This window comes from Saccopteryx bilineata, chromosome 7, assembly GCF_036850765.1.
Source record: "Saccopteryx bilineata isolate mSacBil1 chromosome 7, mSacBil1_pri_phased_curated, whole genome shotgun sequence".
NCBI classification, from domain to species: Eukaryota; Metazoa; Chordata; class Mammalia; order Chiroptera; family Emballonuridae; genus Saccopteryx; species Saccopteryx bilineata.
Window position 1 is genome coordinate 26,703,387 of NC_089496.1, and position 16,837 is coordinate 26,720,223.

Below are 16,837 nucleotides of genomic sequence, written 5' to 3' on the forward strand. Positions count from 1 at the left end.
AGAGAGAGGAAGGGAAAGATGGAGAGGGGGGAGGAGGGAGGAGAGAGAGAAAGAGGGAGGAGAGAGAGAAAGAGGGAAGCATTCATTTGTTCCACTTAGTTGTGCATTCATTATACAATTGGTTAATACTTATTGGGCATTTACTATATTCTAGGCACTAAGTCCTCCGCATGGGTGCTTTCACTTGAGCCTCACAACCATACCCTCTAGTCAGTACAGTAATTAACTCCATTTACAACCAAGGAAACCAAATCTTTGGGGAGATTAAGTGACTTGGTCAAGATCACTCATTATTTCATGGTATGACAGTTCTCTCCATTAGGTCTTCAACCTTATTTCAAGTTAAGTAATTTAAAACAAATTATATATATTACAACCTTTTGGTTCAAAAAACATCATTTATATATACAAATTATATGTAAAGGACACAGTGAGTCAATGGCAAGATGGAATTAAAACTAGGAATTTTGTATTCTTGTCTTGAAATCATGATTTTCTGATATAGGTGGAGTGATCTCATTGTTACTCATACAACTAGGGTTTCTGAGAAGCCAGAAGGGGTCAATCCTGCCTCCTATGCCAAATTCACTGCCTTTGAAGAGAAATAATTAAGAAATAAAGAAGAGCCTGACCAGGTGGTGGCACAGTGGACAGAGCATAGGACTGGGATGCAGAGGACCCAGGTTTGAGACCCCGAGGTTGCCAGCTTGAGAGTGGGCTCATTTGGCTTGAGCAAAAAAAAAAAAAAAAAAAAAAAAGCTCACCAGCTTGGACTCAAGGTTGCTGGCTCAAGCAAGGGGTTACTCGGTCTGCTGAAGGCCTGCGGTCAACGCACATATGAGAAAGCAATCAATGAACAACTAAGGTGTCCCAACAAAAAACGGATGATTGATGCTTCTCATCTCTCTCCGTTCCTGTCTGTCTGTCCCTATCTATCCCTCTCTCTAACTCTCTCTCTGTCCCTGTCTGTCTGTCCCCATCTATCCCTCTCTCTGTCCCTGTCTGTCCCTATCTATCCCTCTCTCTGTCTCTCTCTCTGTCCCTGTAAAAAAAAAAAAAAAAAGAATTAAAGAAGAGCTACCTAGGTTCCTTCCTCCAGGCTACGGGCAGGACATGGGCCCACAAAACAGCAAGCAACATCTCAAAGCAGGGGGCTCTTCTCTGGAGACTTAAGCCACATATCTGATGAGAACAATACCTGTATCAAAACTGTCTGGACCCAGGCACCCCATGATTGCCTTAGGGTTTGTTAACTCATTAAATGTTTGTCACCACCTGGAGAGCTAATCCAGATTGTTCCGGCCTTTAGGGTCTCTGGACCAGGAGTAGCATCAAAGAACAAACTGATTCCTGCTGTGGCTATAATCAAATTTCCTCTAGGGATTTACATTGGGATGTAGAAACCAACCTCCACATCTACTTTTTTTTCTACTGATATTTTCACTGTAGTACTGAAAAAGGACGAGTCATTTCTCTCTGGGATTCAATGAACACACACACCCAGCTCCTATAACCTTACACAGTGAGGAGGACTCAGGTATCTGATAGGACCGAGTGGTTTCTGGTTATTACTTCATTTCTTTTCTGTAAATGATACTATTGCTTCAATTCTGGACAAGCTTTTATACACTATTTTGCTGAGATACTGCTAAAGCACAATTATTAAAAATTTTTTTTTTTTTAAATTTCTGACTTAATTCTCATGCTTATGCTATGAAGTGAAACTATGACTTAAAATGGAACTTGAACCGGAATCCAATAATAGCACCAAAGGCATCAATTTTTAATCAGCCCTTTCTGGAGTTAAGAAATCAAGTTTGTCCAGTAGTATAATCTGCCAGAAAGTAAGGTTAATTTCCTTCCCTTTCTTTTCAGTAGCTCTTCAAAGCAATATACAGCCATCTTCTTACAGACCCCGTCAAGAACTATATATAAGCAAAAGACCCAGTGCGGTGGCATGGGGCTGGGGGTGGTGACGGAGCTCTGTGAGGGACACTTACCAGCTATGGCGCCAGCCAGAAGCAGGCTTCCGGGGCTCACCTGCCCGTCTTCATTTGCAAAAGAAGCCTTCACATGAGCATAGCACGGGAAGTAGATGGCCGAGAAAGGAATGTCCCGCAAAAAGCATGCTTTGGCACCCTGTCCGTTTGAAAAGGAAGGAGAAACCACATGAAACACACATCCCATTGAGAAGATTAAGCTTCTTTGGAACTTACCTCAGAACAAAGTATTTCCCGAGAAGACCGAATTGTACTCACAAGTTAAAAGAGAAACAGAGGGGTAAAAAAAGAAAAAAGAAAAAAAAGAAATCACCCAAATTCTGCAAGTAATAAATCTAAATTTGCTTTTTAAGAAGGAAACTAACTTTATGGTGTGCCACGAGGAAGGAGGGACAGTTCTTGTTTATTCTCACAGTAAGATTTCTATTAACACATTTTTTGGAACTCCATCTGCGACATCTTTTGAAATCCCTACTGATGGCCGGTCTCTGGCATTTCGAGAGGGATTTGTTCTGAGAAGACGGGTAGCACCAACCAAGATACGTCTTTATTTCTACAGTAGGAAGGAGGAAAATTATATAGGTGGCAGGGGAAGGTTTGTTTTTTTAAAAATTGAAATGCTGATGAATGTGTTGGAGCCTTTCCCAGGAAAAATTACACATATGTATAAAATTATATACCTTTTCAAGGGGTTCATGGATTCCCTAATTTATTCACATACTTACCCCTACCCCCCAGGATTTATGAAACATTGATAAATGCCTGTTCAAAAGCCTTAAAATATTTACAGTAATTCCTACACATTTAAGAGCTGTGTGTGGAACAATTAACAACTAAAGCAAAGTCTTCACCAAATAATTTTTGGTGCCCGAGTGATGGTGTGGAGACCTTGAGAATTGGTGCGTGCCAGAAATCTGATGAAACAGTTAATCATCTAATGAAAACCGCAGGACATACCTTGGTCTGAGGTAGGCTAAATGGGAAGGAAGTCATCCTTTTTTCAACACTTACTGATTTAATAGCGTTTCTTGTACAGGTTTCTAATACCTAAAGCCTTCCACCAAATTCAGAGATTCTTCAAAGAAAATAATGACTCTATCCAGATTCAACAGATGCAGTCAAACCCAGTGACATTTACTGAGGTCCAGTGGTGTTGGATTTTGGGTGTTTTTGGCTGATGCTGGGCTCCGATCTGTCAAACTTTCTTAACACTACACATTTATTACGGTAGCCTTTCCTTTTCCAACATCTGCATTACCCGCCTGGCTTAAACGGAGCGTGTGGGTAACAAAACCCTTAGTCTTTCTCATAGGAACCACTATTAACACAGGTCTCCTGCAACTTAATTAGTGGCCTTAAACAAGTAACATAAGGAGGACTTATGTTTAATCCTATTAAACTTCATACTAGTTTGGCCCATCCTTCCAATCCGCATGAGTGTTTGAAATCTGGACCCCGGCATGTTGCCTGCTCCTCAGTCAGCTCACCCACGAGTGTGTTCAGAGGCCTCTGTCCACTTGGAGCACAGATATTTCAAGAAAAGGAGAATCCAAACCATGGATCGCCACTCAGCCCACACGCTTCTATCTTGTCCGCCCCTATACTGTCAAATACCTGACAAGAAGAGCTACAAAAGCCACCACACCCAAATTCCTCATTTTAAACGTGTGCAAAACCATGCCCAGGAGAGTCAGTTATGCCTATTAAGGGCCACGCTGCTGGCTTACTCATCAGGGGACATCCTTGGAGACAGTGCCAGAGATAAAAGTCTTGATTTCTTTCCTTGTCCCCCAGCTTTTCAGGGGAAAATGCACAGTATAACGCCAAATCCATGTGTAGCACGCAGTCTTTTCTTTGATAAGTTTTTTTAAAAGTTATAAGGCAGGTAGTTACTGTATAAGGGTAACACTATCACCCATTTGTTTGTCTTGTCTTCACTTTTCCTTAATTTTGCCTCCAGACCTTCCTGTAAGTTCTGTTAGCTATTTGCCCATCTGCAGACGCTGTCCAGGAGATATTTAAATTAGATACCAAGTAACCTACTCAAATTAAGATCAGTTAAACCTTCACATCTGGTTCCCTCAATATAGTAAAATAGTATTGCTATGTTACTGACTTTCTAAAACAAATCACTTTGGAGTAAGTTTTTAGGCTGGTATCATTTCTCCTCCCTCAAGTCTGGCTTTTTACTAAATCCATTAGTTTTTACTTTTAATCTCATCACCCAAATCTTCACATTTGAGAGCCAAACTGCAGTCCCAAAATAGGCTCTGCTCATTGTTTTGCTGGCAATATTTTCCCCTTTAAAATGTTTTTCTCCTTTGACTAGGAAATATGAAGTGCTTGTCACAGACAACACAGAAATGTATTGAAAATCGAAACAGCTCCTAATTTTCACCAGCCAGAGAGAAACATAACAAACTACTGTATGTTTTGGAGTCTTCAACAGCAATACTAATAACCCTTCCATAGTGAGGGCCATGTTCCTGTGGTTCTCAGGTACGCCTTTTCTTCTCCTAAAAATCACGTTATTTGTTTGTTTGTTGGCAGTATGGTCCAACATCTTCACTCTTCAGCCACACGGACTAAACTTCCTTTTCTACGTGTTATTTCAAAAACTCTTCTGCCATCTTTGGTCTCGGCTATCCTAAAGATTAGGCCTAGAGTTCTCACCCTTCTCAAAGCTTTGAAATGACTTCACATCTCCATTTCCCCTCCTTGCTCCGCTCGCTTCCTCCCAGGTGAAGCTACTCAACGCCCCATTCATCTGATCAATCAAGGTACCTATCACTCCACATCTTCTTTGATGATTTTTAAGCTGGGAACATCAACCTCTTAAATACCACCCCTTCATTCATTTAAACCCAAATTCCACCCTTTCCACTGAGAATCCTCTAGCTAGAAGACAGACAGGGAGTAGATTCCACTGGGCTCCACACTGTCTACACTGTCAGTGCTGTGCTGAGCTCTCCTCTTGCTCTTGCACCTGCCTAGGAGAGTGCTGTCTATCTCAGACTGGAAGCCACCAGGGGCCAGGAACTGCTGTTTCATGCAATTAGAACACAAAACAAGACAAAAAGAACCCCAAAACAAAATCTTTGGCTGTCAGTTGGGGTCTAAGACACGTTCCCGGTGACAATGATTTAGCTTCGTCAATCCACACAGAAAAAAACCACAACGAATAAGAGAAATGAGAGGCTCTGGGTACATAGTCAGGTTTCTCCAAGGCGAAGGATCTCATTTCTTGGAAAACTAGTCTAGAACCCCAAACCCAGATTTCTGTTTTTCAAACAAAGATACACAATTTGCTGAAGATATAACAGAGCTGGGGAGGAAGCAGTCGATAATTGTGTACCAGAATGCTACTGTTAGAAAGAAAAGGAGAGAAAGACAGCGATCAGCCCCTCTTATGCTAGCTATGTGGCTTCATGTGAAGAAGCAGTTGAGTTTTCCCATGAAGGAACTCTCTCTTCTGAAATCGGGAAAATCAATCAGGTACCAGTGTGGAAACAACTGCCTAGGAATGGGTGTGATGTGCTTGAAGAGATGGTTGAAAACGGCCCCAGATGACTGAGAAGAAAAATGGCTTAATCACAACACAAATAAATAAAAAAGAACAAATCTAGGGAAATGGTGGGGCTGCGTTGGAAGCACTAAAGGAAGAATGGATAGGAAGACGTTGCATTTTTCCTACCAGAGATCAGACAATGCGTAATAAAAATCAAATAATTTATGCATACCGGAGCAAATATTAGACTACATAGGAGGTCTTAGGTTTCTGATTACCAGAGAAAAAGGAAGAAAGGGAGAAGTCAAGGAAGAAAGATAACGTGTGGAACAGCCACCATCTCTGCTCCACAGAGGCAGGACAGCCGCACCAGCAAGTTAGAACATTTAAAAACTCAGAATTCCACTGATCGAAGTATGAAGAACCCCTGGTCCAACCCTCTCTGCTATTGCTGCGTATCCTGTGTCGAGCTTTGGGAGAAATCAAGCTCTAAACCAGGGGTCCCCAAACTACGGCCCACGGGCCACATGCAACCCCCTGAGGCCATTTATCCGGCCCCCACCGCACTTCCGGAAGGGGCACCGCTTTCATTGGTGGTCAGTGACAGGAGCATAGTTCCCATTGAAATACTGGTCAGTTTGTTGATTTAAATTTACTTGTTCTTTATTTTAAATGTTATATTTGTTCCCGTTTTGTTTTTATACTTTAAAATAAGATATGTGCAGTGTGCATAGGGATTTGTTCATAGATTTTTTTTATAGTCCGGCCCTCCAATGGTCTGAGGGACAGTGAACTGGCCCTCTGTGTAAAAAGTTTGGGGACCCCTGCTCTAAACCTTCCTCATTTGTCAAAAATACTAAAGGCTGCTTTCTTCTGGAGGTGGGGGAAGAAACGGGTTTGGGATAAACGAGGTGATAACGGTGAACGTCTGTGTAGTGTCCACTGCAGTACGAAAGTGAAGGGACAGTGGGGATGGAGACGTCCTTCTCCCTGCCTCTCCTGGTGTCTGCATGCTCCCGCAGCCCAGCACCTGCTCAGACATCTCCAGGCAGCAAATCACTGTCCTGAGTCGCAAAGTGCCTCAAGACTCTCTCACACCCCAGGCATCAAAGCCCAATTCCCGAGGAAAGCTAACTTCGGCAGAAGGTTGAAGAAAAAGGCACAGACTTATTAAATTTCCCTGGCCTTCCTTCCTGACCACTTCCTTCAGGTCTGAGGCACAGAGGCAGGTGCCAATTTGTAAGTCTGCCCCAGGCCATACCTGACCTGTTGCTCCGCACAATGAAAAGGGAAGCAGGATGTGAAAAAAGGCTTTTAAAGTTCCAACGGTGAGAATGTCTCTCTCCCAGATTCCTTGATAAATCCTTCACTTTGTGGTGAACACCCATTCTCCAGCCCTACATCAAAACATAAACCTGTTTGACTTGAATTCTACTCACCCCGTGTATGGCTTCTACTAAGGCGATCAGCCACTCTGAACAGGTAACTTTATAATAAAGGGAAACACTCCGTGTTGCCCAAGAGCCTGCGTCAGCAACACAAAAATAATGACTATGGCTATTAAAAAAATTAATAATTACAAATACAAAGTGTGTGCCACCTAAAATAAATCTTGACATGTTCTTGCCCCACATTTTCCTGCCTTAAGTCTTTCTCACTGCTTCCCTGGGGAGCCCCTCCCAGACGTGCTCTGGTTGGCCCTGAATTTGCTTTGCACACAGTAAAATCACTTGGGGAAAATTAATAAATACAAAATGCAATCATCTGATCTCTTCTATTCATTAAAGCACTCTTTCTCCAAAGAGGGGAAATTATTGGGTTTTTCCCCCCCTGTTAAATAAAAGACCCACTAATAACAAGCAGGAACAATAAAAGGGATCTCAGGGGAGACCTATACATAAATAAACTGGAATCAAAACTCAGATCTAGTTTAATTATTGACTCTGGCTGCATTCCAATTCTGTATCATTCTGAAGTCTCGTCATCCTTCTGTGTAAGGTCCAGAAAAGCTTCTTTAAGGGACAGGTCTCACTTAACTTCAACTTAATAGTCCGCCATCGACAAGCCAATGAGACTGGCTTAGAGACGCTGGCCACAGGATCACCGTGACTAGGGAATTGGTTATTTTACTTCTCATGCTTTTTTGGATGTGGACACTGTGTTGAAAGCCCAGAGGAGCCTTACTCAATTCTGAAGTTGCTGGAATCACCCACTCAAGTTCACTCTGGCAGCTGTGTCTGGCACGAAATTGTGAAAAGATACAACACATCCGGATTTGTATCTTACACACATACACACACTGCTATCTCAAATGTCTTTTCTTCTTCTTCTTCTTCTTCTTCTTCTTCTTCGTCATCTTTTTTAAAATCTCTTCATCTCGGTTGGTATCACACCTGCCCAATCAATGTGAGGGGTTAAAAAACAACAACACCACAGCCCTGAAGGATGGCTGCTGATAAAGAAGTCAGGGCCAGGGCAGGGCTTTTGGCATGCTAATTCCTGCTTATTCTAGCCATACCTGCAAACACAGCTCTAAACAGACTATTTCTAATACAGGGGAAGGTAATTACACTCACAAAGGCACCTCTGTGTCAGGGCCGGGCACCCGGAGCCAGCAGGTCTGGGAGACGGAGGCTTAACAGAGACTCCTGCAGTGAATGCACATTGTCTAGCAGGGGAGGAAATGCCAGACGGGGGACCCTGCAGCATTCAAGACAACAGTGGTGCACCTTGTCTGGGAAGGTTATCTAATGCTCCTGGCACCTGTACTCAGAGCCACCCCTCTTTTCCTAACTTCCAGGTTTAGAATTTATTTGGCATGTATAATTGTATATTTTGATCCTGGAGCTACAAACAATGGGCAGCATGTCATGTCTTGATCCCTTGGTTTCTCCTGAGCGAGTTAACCCTTGTGGTACAGTCTGGCCATACTTCTGCCCAGTCACGGCACAGTTAGGCCCACGTGGCTTGGATTTGAACAGAGTGAGTTTCAGTGTCTTGCTGAGAAACATCACTGGTGCCAAGACCTGTTACGTGATTGTCACTGGACTTAAAACCATATGAACCAGCCAACAACGGGAGACTCAGTATCAGTGACATTGAAATGACTTCAATTTTAATATAAAATATCGTGCCTATTATTTGTTTTCTTTAGCCCAGAGACTTTCAGGATACTGGTTTCTCTTTAATTGCATTGCATTTCGAACAAAGGCATTTGGCAACTGAAGGATTTTGGGTGGGAAACACCACTCCTGTGTCAGTGTGATTAGCTCTTCTCTACTATTGTACTACTATTGTAGCAGGGCTCACCTGCCAGTGGCTAGAAACCTGAGAGAGAGAGAGAGAGAGGGAGAGAGAGAAAGGGAGAGAGGGAAAGAGAGGAGAGAGAGGGTGAGAGAGAACTTAATGCCTTGTTGAGAAGATGCTCTTGATTCTTTCTCTTGATAAGTTTCATTCAAATGTGCAATACTGCATAGGCAATGCCTTGATTATGCCTCTTTTCTACTCCCCTTGCTGGAGACCCAGGGAGAAAGAAAAAGGTAACCCAATCCCCTTCAGCACACCCAACAGAGGCCATTTCTCTGCAACGTCAACCATTACGGCTGGTCGGTTAGCTGAGCTGGGTACTGTCTTCATGTTCCACCTTTCCAAATACAATTCTTAGAGAGGAAGCAGATCACATCAAAGAAGTTGTCAAAATGAATCAGCTTAAATACAACTCTGTACAAATTCTGCCACTCCACACCAACAGCAGGAGCACTGCAGGAGCAGGAATGCAGACTTTGTAGGCAGAGACCTGGGCTCACTCTTGCTCTACCTTAGTGTCGATGCTGGGGAAAGCTGTTAAACATTCTGTACCCCCAGTTCCTCACGATAAAATGTGAGTAACACCTGTATTGACATAAGAATTAATTTATGACCACTGATTAATATAAAGTACCCACTACAATACCTAGGACAAGGATCTTTAATAAAAGGCGATGATATAAAGGTAATTGCTATTATTAATGAAAAGCACACTGCCCTGTTGGAGCTCAAAATGAAAATAGCTAATACATTCTTTAAACAACTAGCAACTACAGTAGGAATCCTATGTGATTTCACATCTGAATTACAGTCGAGTTCTGCATTTGTCAGACTAAGAGCCAATCTCTTATTTGGAAGAAGACCTAATCCTACTAAATAGGTATAATTAGTCTGCTAAATTAATCATATCCCACATGGGAGTCTTTGTCACAAGGCATATCACCTAATTTTACAGTCAATGAACATTTCTTCAACTGGCCATCTTTTAACTGCATACCTTGGTCACAATTAGAAACCAGAGAAATGTAAGAATAGATTAGTAGACACGTGTGTCACTGCTGGAAAATATTATATATTCAGAGGACTCCATGGACAATGGATTAGCGGAGGTGTTTTCAATACTTTAAACATGAAGGGCAGCGTATTATAGTATACAGGTGTAGCTCAAATAAAATATGCTGTGTTAAAACTAATTCTGCAGGCTCTTAGCAAAAACAAACAAAAGAAACAACAACAAAACACAAACTGGATAAAAATGCCCTGTGGAAAGGCAGGTTACTGCCAACATAGGGCTAAAACACTGGCATTTTATTGTCACGTGCTCTTGTAGATCTGAATTTTATTTTTTCAAAATGAGACTGCTAATATAATTAACTGTAAAAAGATTTTTTTATGGCACGGGAATGATATGGTTATATTCTCTCACCTCCCTTAACAGTGATCACTTTGAAGGCAACAATACCCTATTCTATCTTTGTAGCTCTGACACTTACTAGATAGAACTAGCCCTTAACGAGTACTATTTGGTGAATAATTGGAAGCATGATAAAAAAATTTAACCATTTTCTAATATTTTAAAGAATCTTTTCTAGTCCCTTCTGCACACTCAACTGCTTTGGGCACTGTTTTATAAAAATAGTATTTTTCCAGGAGTCTCTTTTCCAAAGTCCGAAGTAGAATGCATGACCTAGAAAGGACTGTTGACCACAGAGTTTCAGAAGTGACCCAGGACTGGGCACAATGGAAGGAGCTAGTATTTCTGCAAGAATCCATTAGTTGACATCCCATAATTTAAAATTAATAATAAAAAACACATTATGTATATTATGTGCTAAGTTGTATCCTATGTCCTTTACATGTATGTCGTGTATGTTAGTAAAACCCCCACAAAAACCTTACGAATACATAGGTATTATTACTATATTCTTTTTTTTTCTTTTCAGATAATGCATATGAAACACAGGGACAGAAAGATTAAAAAAAGCCTTTCCTCCCCCAGTTTGTTTTCTTTTAAAACAACCTTTAAGCAGAATACTATGAACAATGTCACATGACTTGCAATATTAATCACAAGTTGACACAATTTTAGATACAAAACCTGGCCCCTTGGGGTACCTGACACCTTCTTCTTACTTTCTCGAAAACTGTCTTTTAATAAAATGTCCAAAATGTTCATAGCATGGCAGATATGTCTGGCAGAGTTATCAGGAAGGCATCACGTTATTCTTCAATGAGCACAAACAGGCATCACTGGGAACAGGCACTGGCTCACTGTCAGGTGCTGGGGCTCCCTGCACAGCATATGTGGTTTGAACTGCTACCCTGGCAACTAGGATAGGACTTGGGAAAACAGAAGGACCCTCCTGCTTCACCATGGATAAAATAATTACAAGTTTCTACAATTTAAGAAGAGTTGATATAAGATCTAAGGTACCAAGTTCTTATTTTAAAAAACAAAACAAAGCAAAATCGAGTCATTCTCCTCTAATATCTAACATTTAAAAATAGCATTGGGTCCTAAAAGCAAGTAGGAAAGCCAATCATATACCTATCCTGGCCTAAGCTATTACACATTCATAATGTTTAGTGTCATGTCAATCCCTGTCACTTTCCTTTCCTGAGCACGTTCACTGTCAGCAGCGGCACCAAACCCTCTTAGCACACAACCTTGCTTTTAAACTCCCCGAGTCATCAGGCATGTGCTCTCCCCTGCCTGGCTCAGCAGAGCTTCACGTGAAGCTCAGGTTTCAAAGAGACTGCACTGAGTTTGAAACCTGGCCTCTCACTTACTTACAAAGTATGTGACCTTAGACAAATTACCTAAACCCATCAAGCCTACCTTTCCTCAGCTGTAACTTGGAGCTTAAAAAAAAAAAAAAAACCCCTCTGTCTCTGCGTCCTTCCTGAAAGTCCTACCGCCATACTGGATCTTGCCATCTTCAGATGCTTAGTGACTCTTTCTCCACTCTGTGGAGAGAGACATGGTTCTCCCAACAAAATGAAAAGAAACAATAAGTCTTCCCACCTCCTCCTCCTCTTCCTAACATTATCGCTCGACTCAATCTTTTCTTTCGGTCGCTGTACTCTTTCCCTTTTTCTCTTTCACAGTAAAAGTTAGTGGGTTGTAGCTGCTAATATTGTCTCATAAGGTTTCAACTGCCACCATTCTATTTAAAATGAGTTCTTAAAAATAACCACTGAGGCCTGACCTGTGGCGCAGTGGATAAAGCGCTGACCTGGAATGCTGAGGTCGCCGGTTCGAAACCCTGCACTTGCCTGGTCAAGGCACCTATGGGAGTTGATATTTCCTGCTCCTCCTCTCTCTCTCTCTCTCTCCTCTCTAAAATGAAAAAAAGAAAAAAACAAAAAATAATCACTGACCTCCACCTTTAAAGATCAAAGACCTTTGCTTGGCCTTCACTGCCCGTGGTCTCTGTAGCACTGATACAACACTCCTCCCTCTCCTCCCACGGAGGTTTCCTCCCCTCCACCAGCGCCCACGCACTGCTGTCTCCACCTGACAGCTGCTTCTGCTGCTCCTCCACATGTACTTCTTTCTGCCACCTACATATGGGTGGTCTCTGGGCTCCATCACTGGTGTCTCACTCGCTTGGAGATCTCAGCCTCTCCCATAGCTTCATGCATACAGATGACCCTTCAGAGAGCATCGCTAGTCCTCATCCCTTGGACAAGGCTCTCGTCCTACATCCAATATGGCAGCGTCAGCCAACAGTGGACAAGGAGTCAGGAGAGTCTCATCTCAGCCCCGCCCTGGCCTTCCTAACTCATCTAGTTAAAGCTCCTAAGTTTTCCGGGTTTCCACTCCTCAATTATAAAGGTAACATCAGATAGAAGTTCTTGTTAGGATTCTTGCAGCTTCTCAAATATTATGAAATGCTAATATTTAAAGTAGCACCATCCATTCAGGGGCTAAAGCCAGAAATCTGAGTCATCATTTGATTTTCCTTTGTTTTTCACTTCCCATAATTTTCCAAGACACTGTGAGACTCACAAACATCCTTCAAATATGTCCATTCCCCGCTCTATCTCCTTCATCACAGCCCTCGCTTAGGGCAATGCCATGCCCAGCCAATATCTTCCAATTGGCCTCCCAGCCTTCAGTCTTGCTCTTCCACATAGCAGCACAAATGTGACCCACCATCTGCCCCCCACCCCAGCCTGGTTAACTACGACCCATCTCTCAAGACCAGCTCTCTTCAGAAAGCCTCCTGGCTTTCTTGCTCTGTGTCAGCTCACCTCCCTTAGGGTCCTGTGCACATCCCTCAGACAGCCTTCTCGGCCCCACAGGCATCATATTCCAAGGATCCGTGTCCTTGCCTGGCTGCCCCATGAGAAGGTGAACTCCTTACAGAACCATGCGTTACTGATTTATTTTCATGCCCCCTTGGGTAGAGCTTGCATGGTGAATGAATGGACGTGTCTGAAACTGGAAAAGCGACCTCTCGTATAATTAGCTCCTTTCTTTATGTTCGGCTTCCCCAATACCATGATCTTCTTTGGTTATTACTTGCCAACCCACTCACTTTCAGTGCTCTGACGTCCTTGTCTATAACTTGGAAACACCTGGCTTTTGCTTACCCTTTGCTGGCTCAACACATACTCATCAAATGTCTACTTATGTGCCAGAAACCGTAAGCAGCAGCAGTAAACAAGACAGGTCTCCGGCTGAAAGTGCACCCTGGGTAAGGGACACACCCACACAGAAGAAAACACCAGATGGTGATGGTGCCCTGTAGAGGGTGGGAGAGGAAATATGACAGCTAGTGACCTGCTGTCTTTCTGAGCAGACATCTGGTGAGCAAAGACATGAGGGGAAGAGCCTTCGGGTGGACTGAAAACCCAGTGGGAATAAGCCTGGAGCGTCCGAGGGCTGGAAAGGCAGCCAGTGCGGCCAGTGGAGTCAAAGGGGCACAAAATGAGGGTGGACAGGTGAGGCCAGCAGGGAAGGAGCTGGGCTCTGCTCTAGGTGCAACAAACAGGAAGCTGCTGGATAAGAGACAGTTTCTGTAGGGCACACTGATTTCTCATTTCCTCCAGTTCCTGCTCGAATGCCATCTCATCCAAGAATGTCGTCCCTCTCCACCCTCTAAGTGCCCGCCTCGCCCAAGTCTAGCGGGCCGCAGCCCTTCCACACTTCCCCCCACCTGTCTTCTTCCTCTTCAAGGCTCTTAGCACCAGCTGATGTCATGTATTTGTCTTGATGGCTGACTTTTTCTGCCCGCCAAAGTGTGAGCAGGGACCTGGATTTCACAGCCACACCCTAAATGGCTAGAACAGGGCATATAGTCAGCTTTGATTGGAAGTGTGTTGACTGAATAAATTAATCTGATTTACATTTTAAATAGATCAAGCTGGCTGTTGTGGGACCAATGGATTTTGGGAGACAAGAGTCAAAATAAACCCATGAGGAGGCTTTCCCAGCAGTGCAGGTGAGAGTCATACGTGGGGAGAAGGTGAGAACGGCCACGGTGGTGGCTGGAACCCCATATAATGTCTGTTGGTGTCAGAAAATCAGCATGGTACCATGTCCTCAAAGTAATGACTCAACAGTTATTTTTGTCATGTGGGGTCATTAGTTCAAAAAATGGATATTTTATTTGAAAGCTGCTAAATGAAGAAATGTTTCTTATATACTTACATGTTACCAAAATAAAATGGACAAACTGATGCAGTTTGACAAAATCTTTAAACACTAAAAAATGCGCACACCCCACAAGCTAACATTTTCATTGCTGGGAATTTATCATTGGTATATACTCACAGAAGTATGTCAAAATGTATGTAAGGATATTCACCTTGTCTTTCCTTGTAATATTCCCAAACTAGAAACAATATTAATACCCACCAGTAAGAAACTGCTTAAAATACTTAAAAAAATACTTTCAATATTTTATACAGCTATTAAATAAAATGAGGAAAGAGCTTTAAAGTATATAGTGTGTTTAGAAAGATACTATTTTTGTTAAACCACACACACACAAGACTGATATTGATATGAATACAATATTGGTATGGTGAGAAAGAGAGGGAGGGAGGGAGGAGAGAGGTAAATATTGATCAAAGTAGAAGGTCTATTTTTTTAAAGACATATAAAAAACAAGGGATTAAAGGGGAAAGAGAATTTTACTTTCAGACATTTGAGTTATTTAATTTTTTTGAAACATGAACTTGTATTTTACTAAAAAAAAAAAAAAGAAAAATATCCCTTTGAGGGAAATAGAATAATCAGGAACATATAGCATTACTTGCTTTCTGATTTTATGGACAGTAGTTCCAGTGACTCATTTATACACACACAGTGAATGAAATGCACAACATGTGTGTAAGTATATGGAAATAAATTTTAATACTCTCAAATGCAGCGGGACAAAGGCCTGTGATTAGAACACAGTAGACACGGCCCATATTCCGGAGTGAATTTCCAGGCTACAGCCAATGTGCCACGCTGGGGAACAACCCCAAAATGACTTTCAACAATGTGTCATGGATCCCAGCTGACATTCTGTCCCTGACCACTTTTTGACCTCTCAGAGGCATAAACTGGTCCTTTGCTTCTTAAGAAAGCATCTTTTAGCCTTTATTAGCTGTGCTGGCATTTAATGTTAAATAATAAATTTCATTCCATTCCTAAGGTGTAAGTAATCTGTCTCCTCATTAAAGCTTTGTTGGTTCCTATAGAAAAGGTAACATTCACAAGTGCAAGCAATACCAACCACTTTCTTTTCTATGACCATTTATTTTACTTACCTTGTGTGCTAGGGGCTTATGTAATAAAACAGAAGTTACCTAGAGAAAGGGGAGCATACCCTCATATATGCTTTAAGAAAGCAGTACAGCTGTAGATTTTTAAAAACTACATTATATACCAAATGCTCTTTCAAAGGCAGTTTTCTTTCTGCCTCTACTTCAATCACCTACCTACTATGTGCTGTAACTAAACCTCTCTCAATGTTACCAAAGGGGGCTTTGTTTACAGAGTTCACTATAGCTATTTCTAACCTCAGGAATGTGAAATGTTTACCACATCCACTTTTGTTTTCAGTTGTAAATGTATTTCTAAAGCAAGTGTTCTAATTACCATTTACTGGGGAGTCACAGAATAGTAGGGGTATTTTGCAAGTCAATTCAGGAGAAAAATAGAAAGCCAGGTTAAGTCCAATTTAGGTGAGGTTAAGCACTGCAGGCCTAAACACACAAGACAGAGCCAACCACTCCCCCTCTCGGGTCCTGCATTGTCATGCTAACAACAGCACACAAAAGGACCCAGGGAAGGAGAACGAAGATTACCTGTCCCAACTAAAACCAGGACAGGAGCCTTCTTTTCAAAAACCCAGGAGGAGGCAGGCATACCAGGTTTAAAGGTATTCGGTCACTCTGGGTCATTTGCATCTTTCGCCCCAACCAAGACAAGAAAGTGAAAAGCATATTACTAAACAGTGCTGTGCTAAAACAAAAACATAACGGACACAGCAAAGCCGAAAGCGTGATGCCCCTAAGACCCTGGATTGGGATTTCTGAGCGAGGAGGGGTGGGGTGAGGCAGGGGAGCCCAGAGATGAGAGTCGCAGGACACCAGACCTGAGGCTGGAAGTTGTGATAATTAATGTCAATGGGATAAGCGATCGGGCTGAACAGAACGGCGAGCTAGGATGATAGCAAGTGAAGCCGAGGACAGCGATGACCCGCAGAGAGGAGGGGGCTGCCTGATCACTCTCTCGCAAGAAATCAAGCTTCCAGAAGCTCAAAGTGTTTAGCGACTTCACTTGGTAATTACCAATGCACCCAAAGCGGCACCAAGCCCCGAGGAATGCCTCTGAACTCGATTAAACCACCAGACTAGTAATTAACCTAACTTTATATGGGAGAGGTCTCTTGCTCAAACTTGAGCAATCCTGCTCATTTCAGGAAAGCAATTTTAGCACAAAAGTGGAAACAAGAAACTTCTGAGCCTCAATTTCGGTTCAGATACCATGGTTGGCAGCCGCTGTTCTCCTAACTACAAA

The 16,837-nt window shown here is 42.5% G+C and overlaps 1 protein-coding gene across 1 annotated transcript in view; it reads right to left on the reverse strand.

Annotated features, from left to right (window-relative positions):
• SLC25A13 (solute carrier family 25 member 13) overlaps positions 1-16,837 on the reverse strand; it is a 192,660-nt gene that overhangs the window by 11,674 nt on the left and 164,149 nt on the right. The window contains exon 15 of the mRNA XM_066238405.1: positions 2,001-2,139. Coding sequence (XP_066094502.1) covers positions 2,001-2,139 — 139 coding nt within the window. The remainder of the gene's footprint in view (positions 1-2,000; positions 2,140-16,837) is intronic.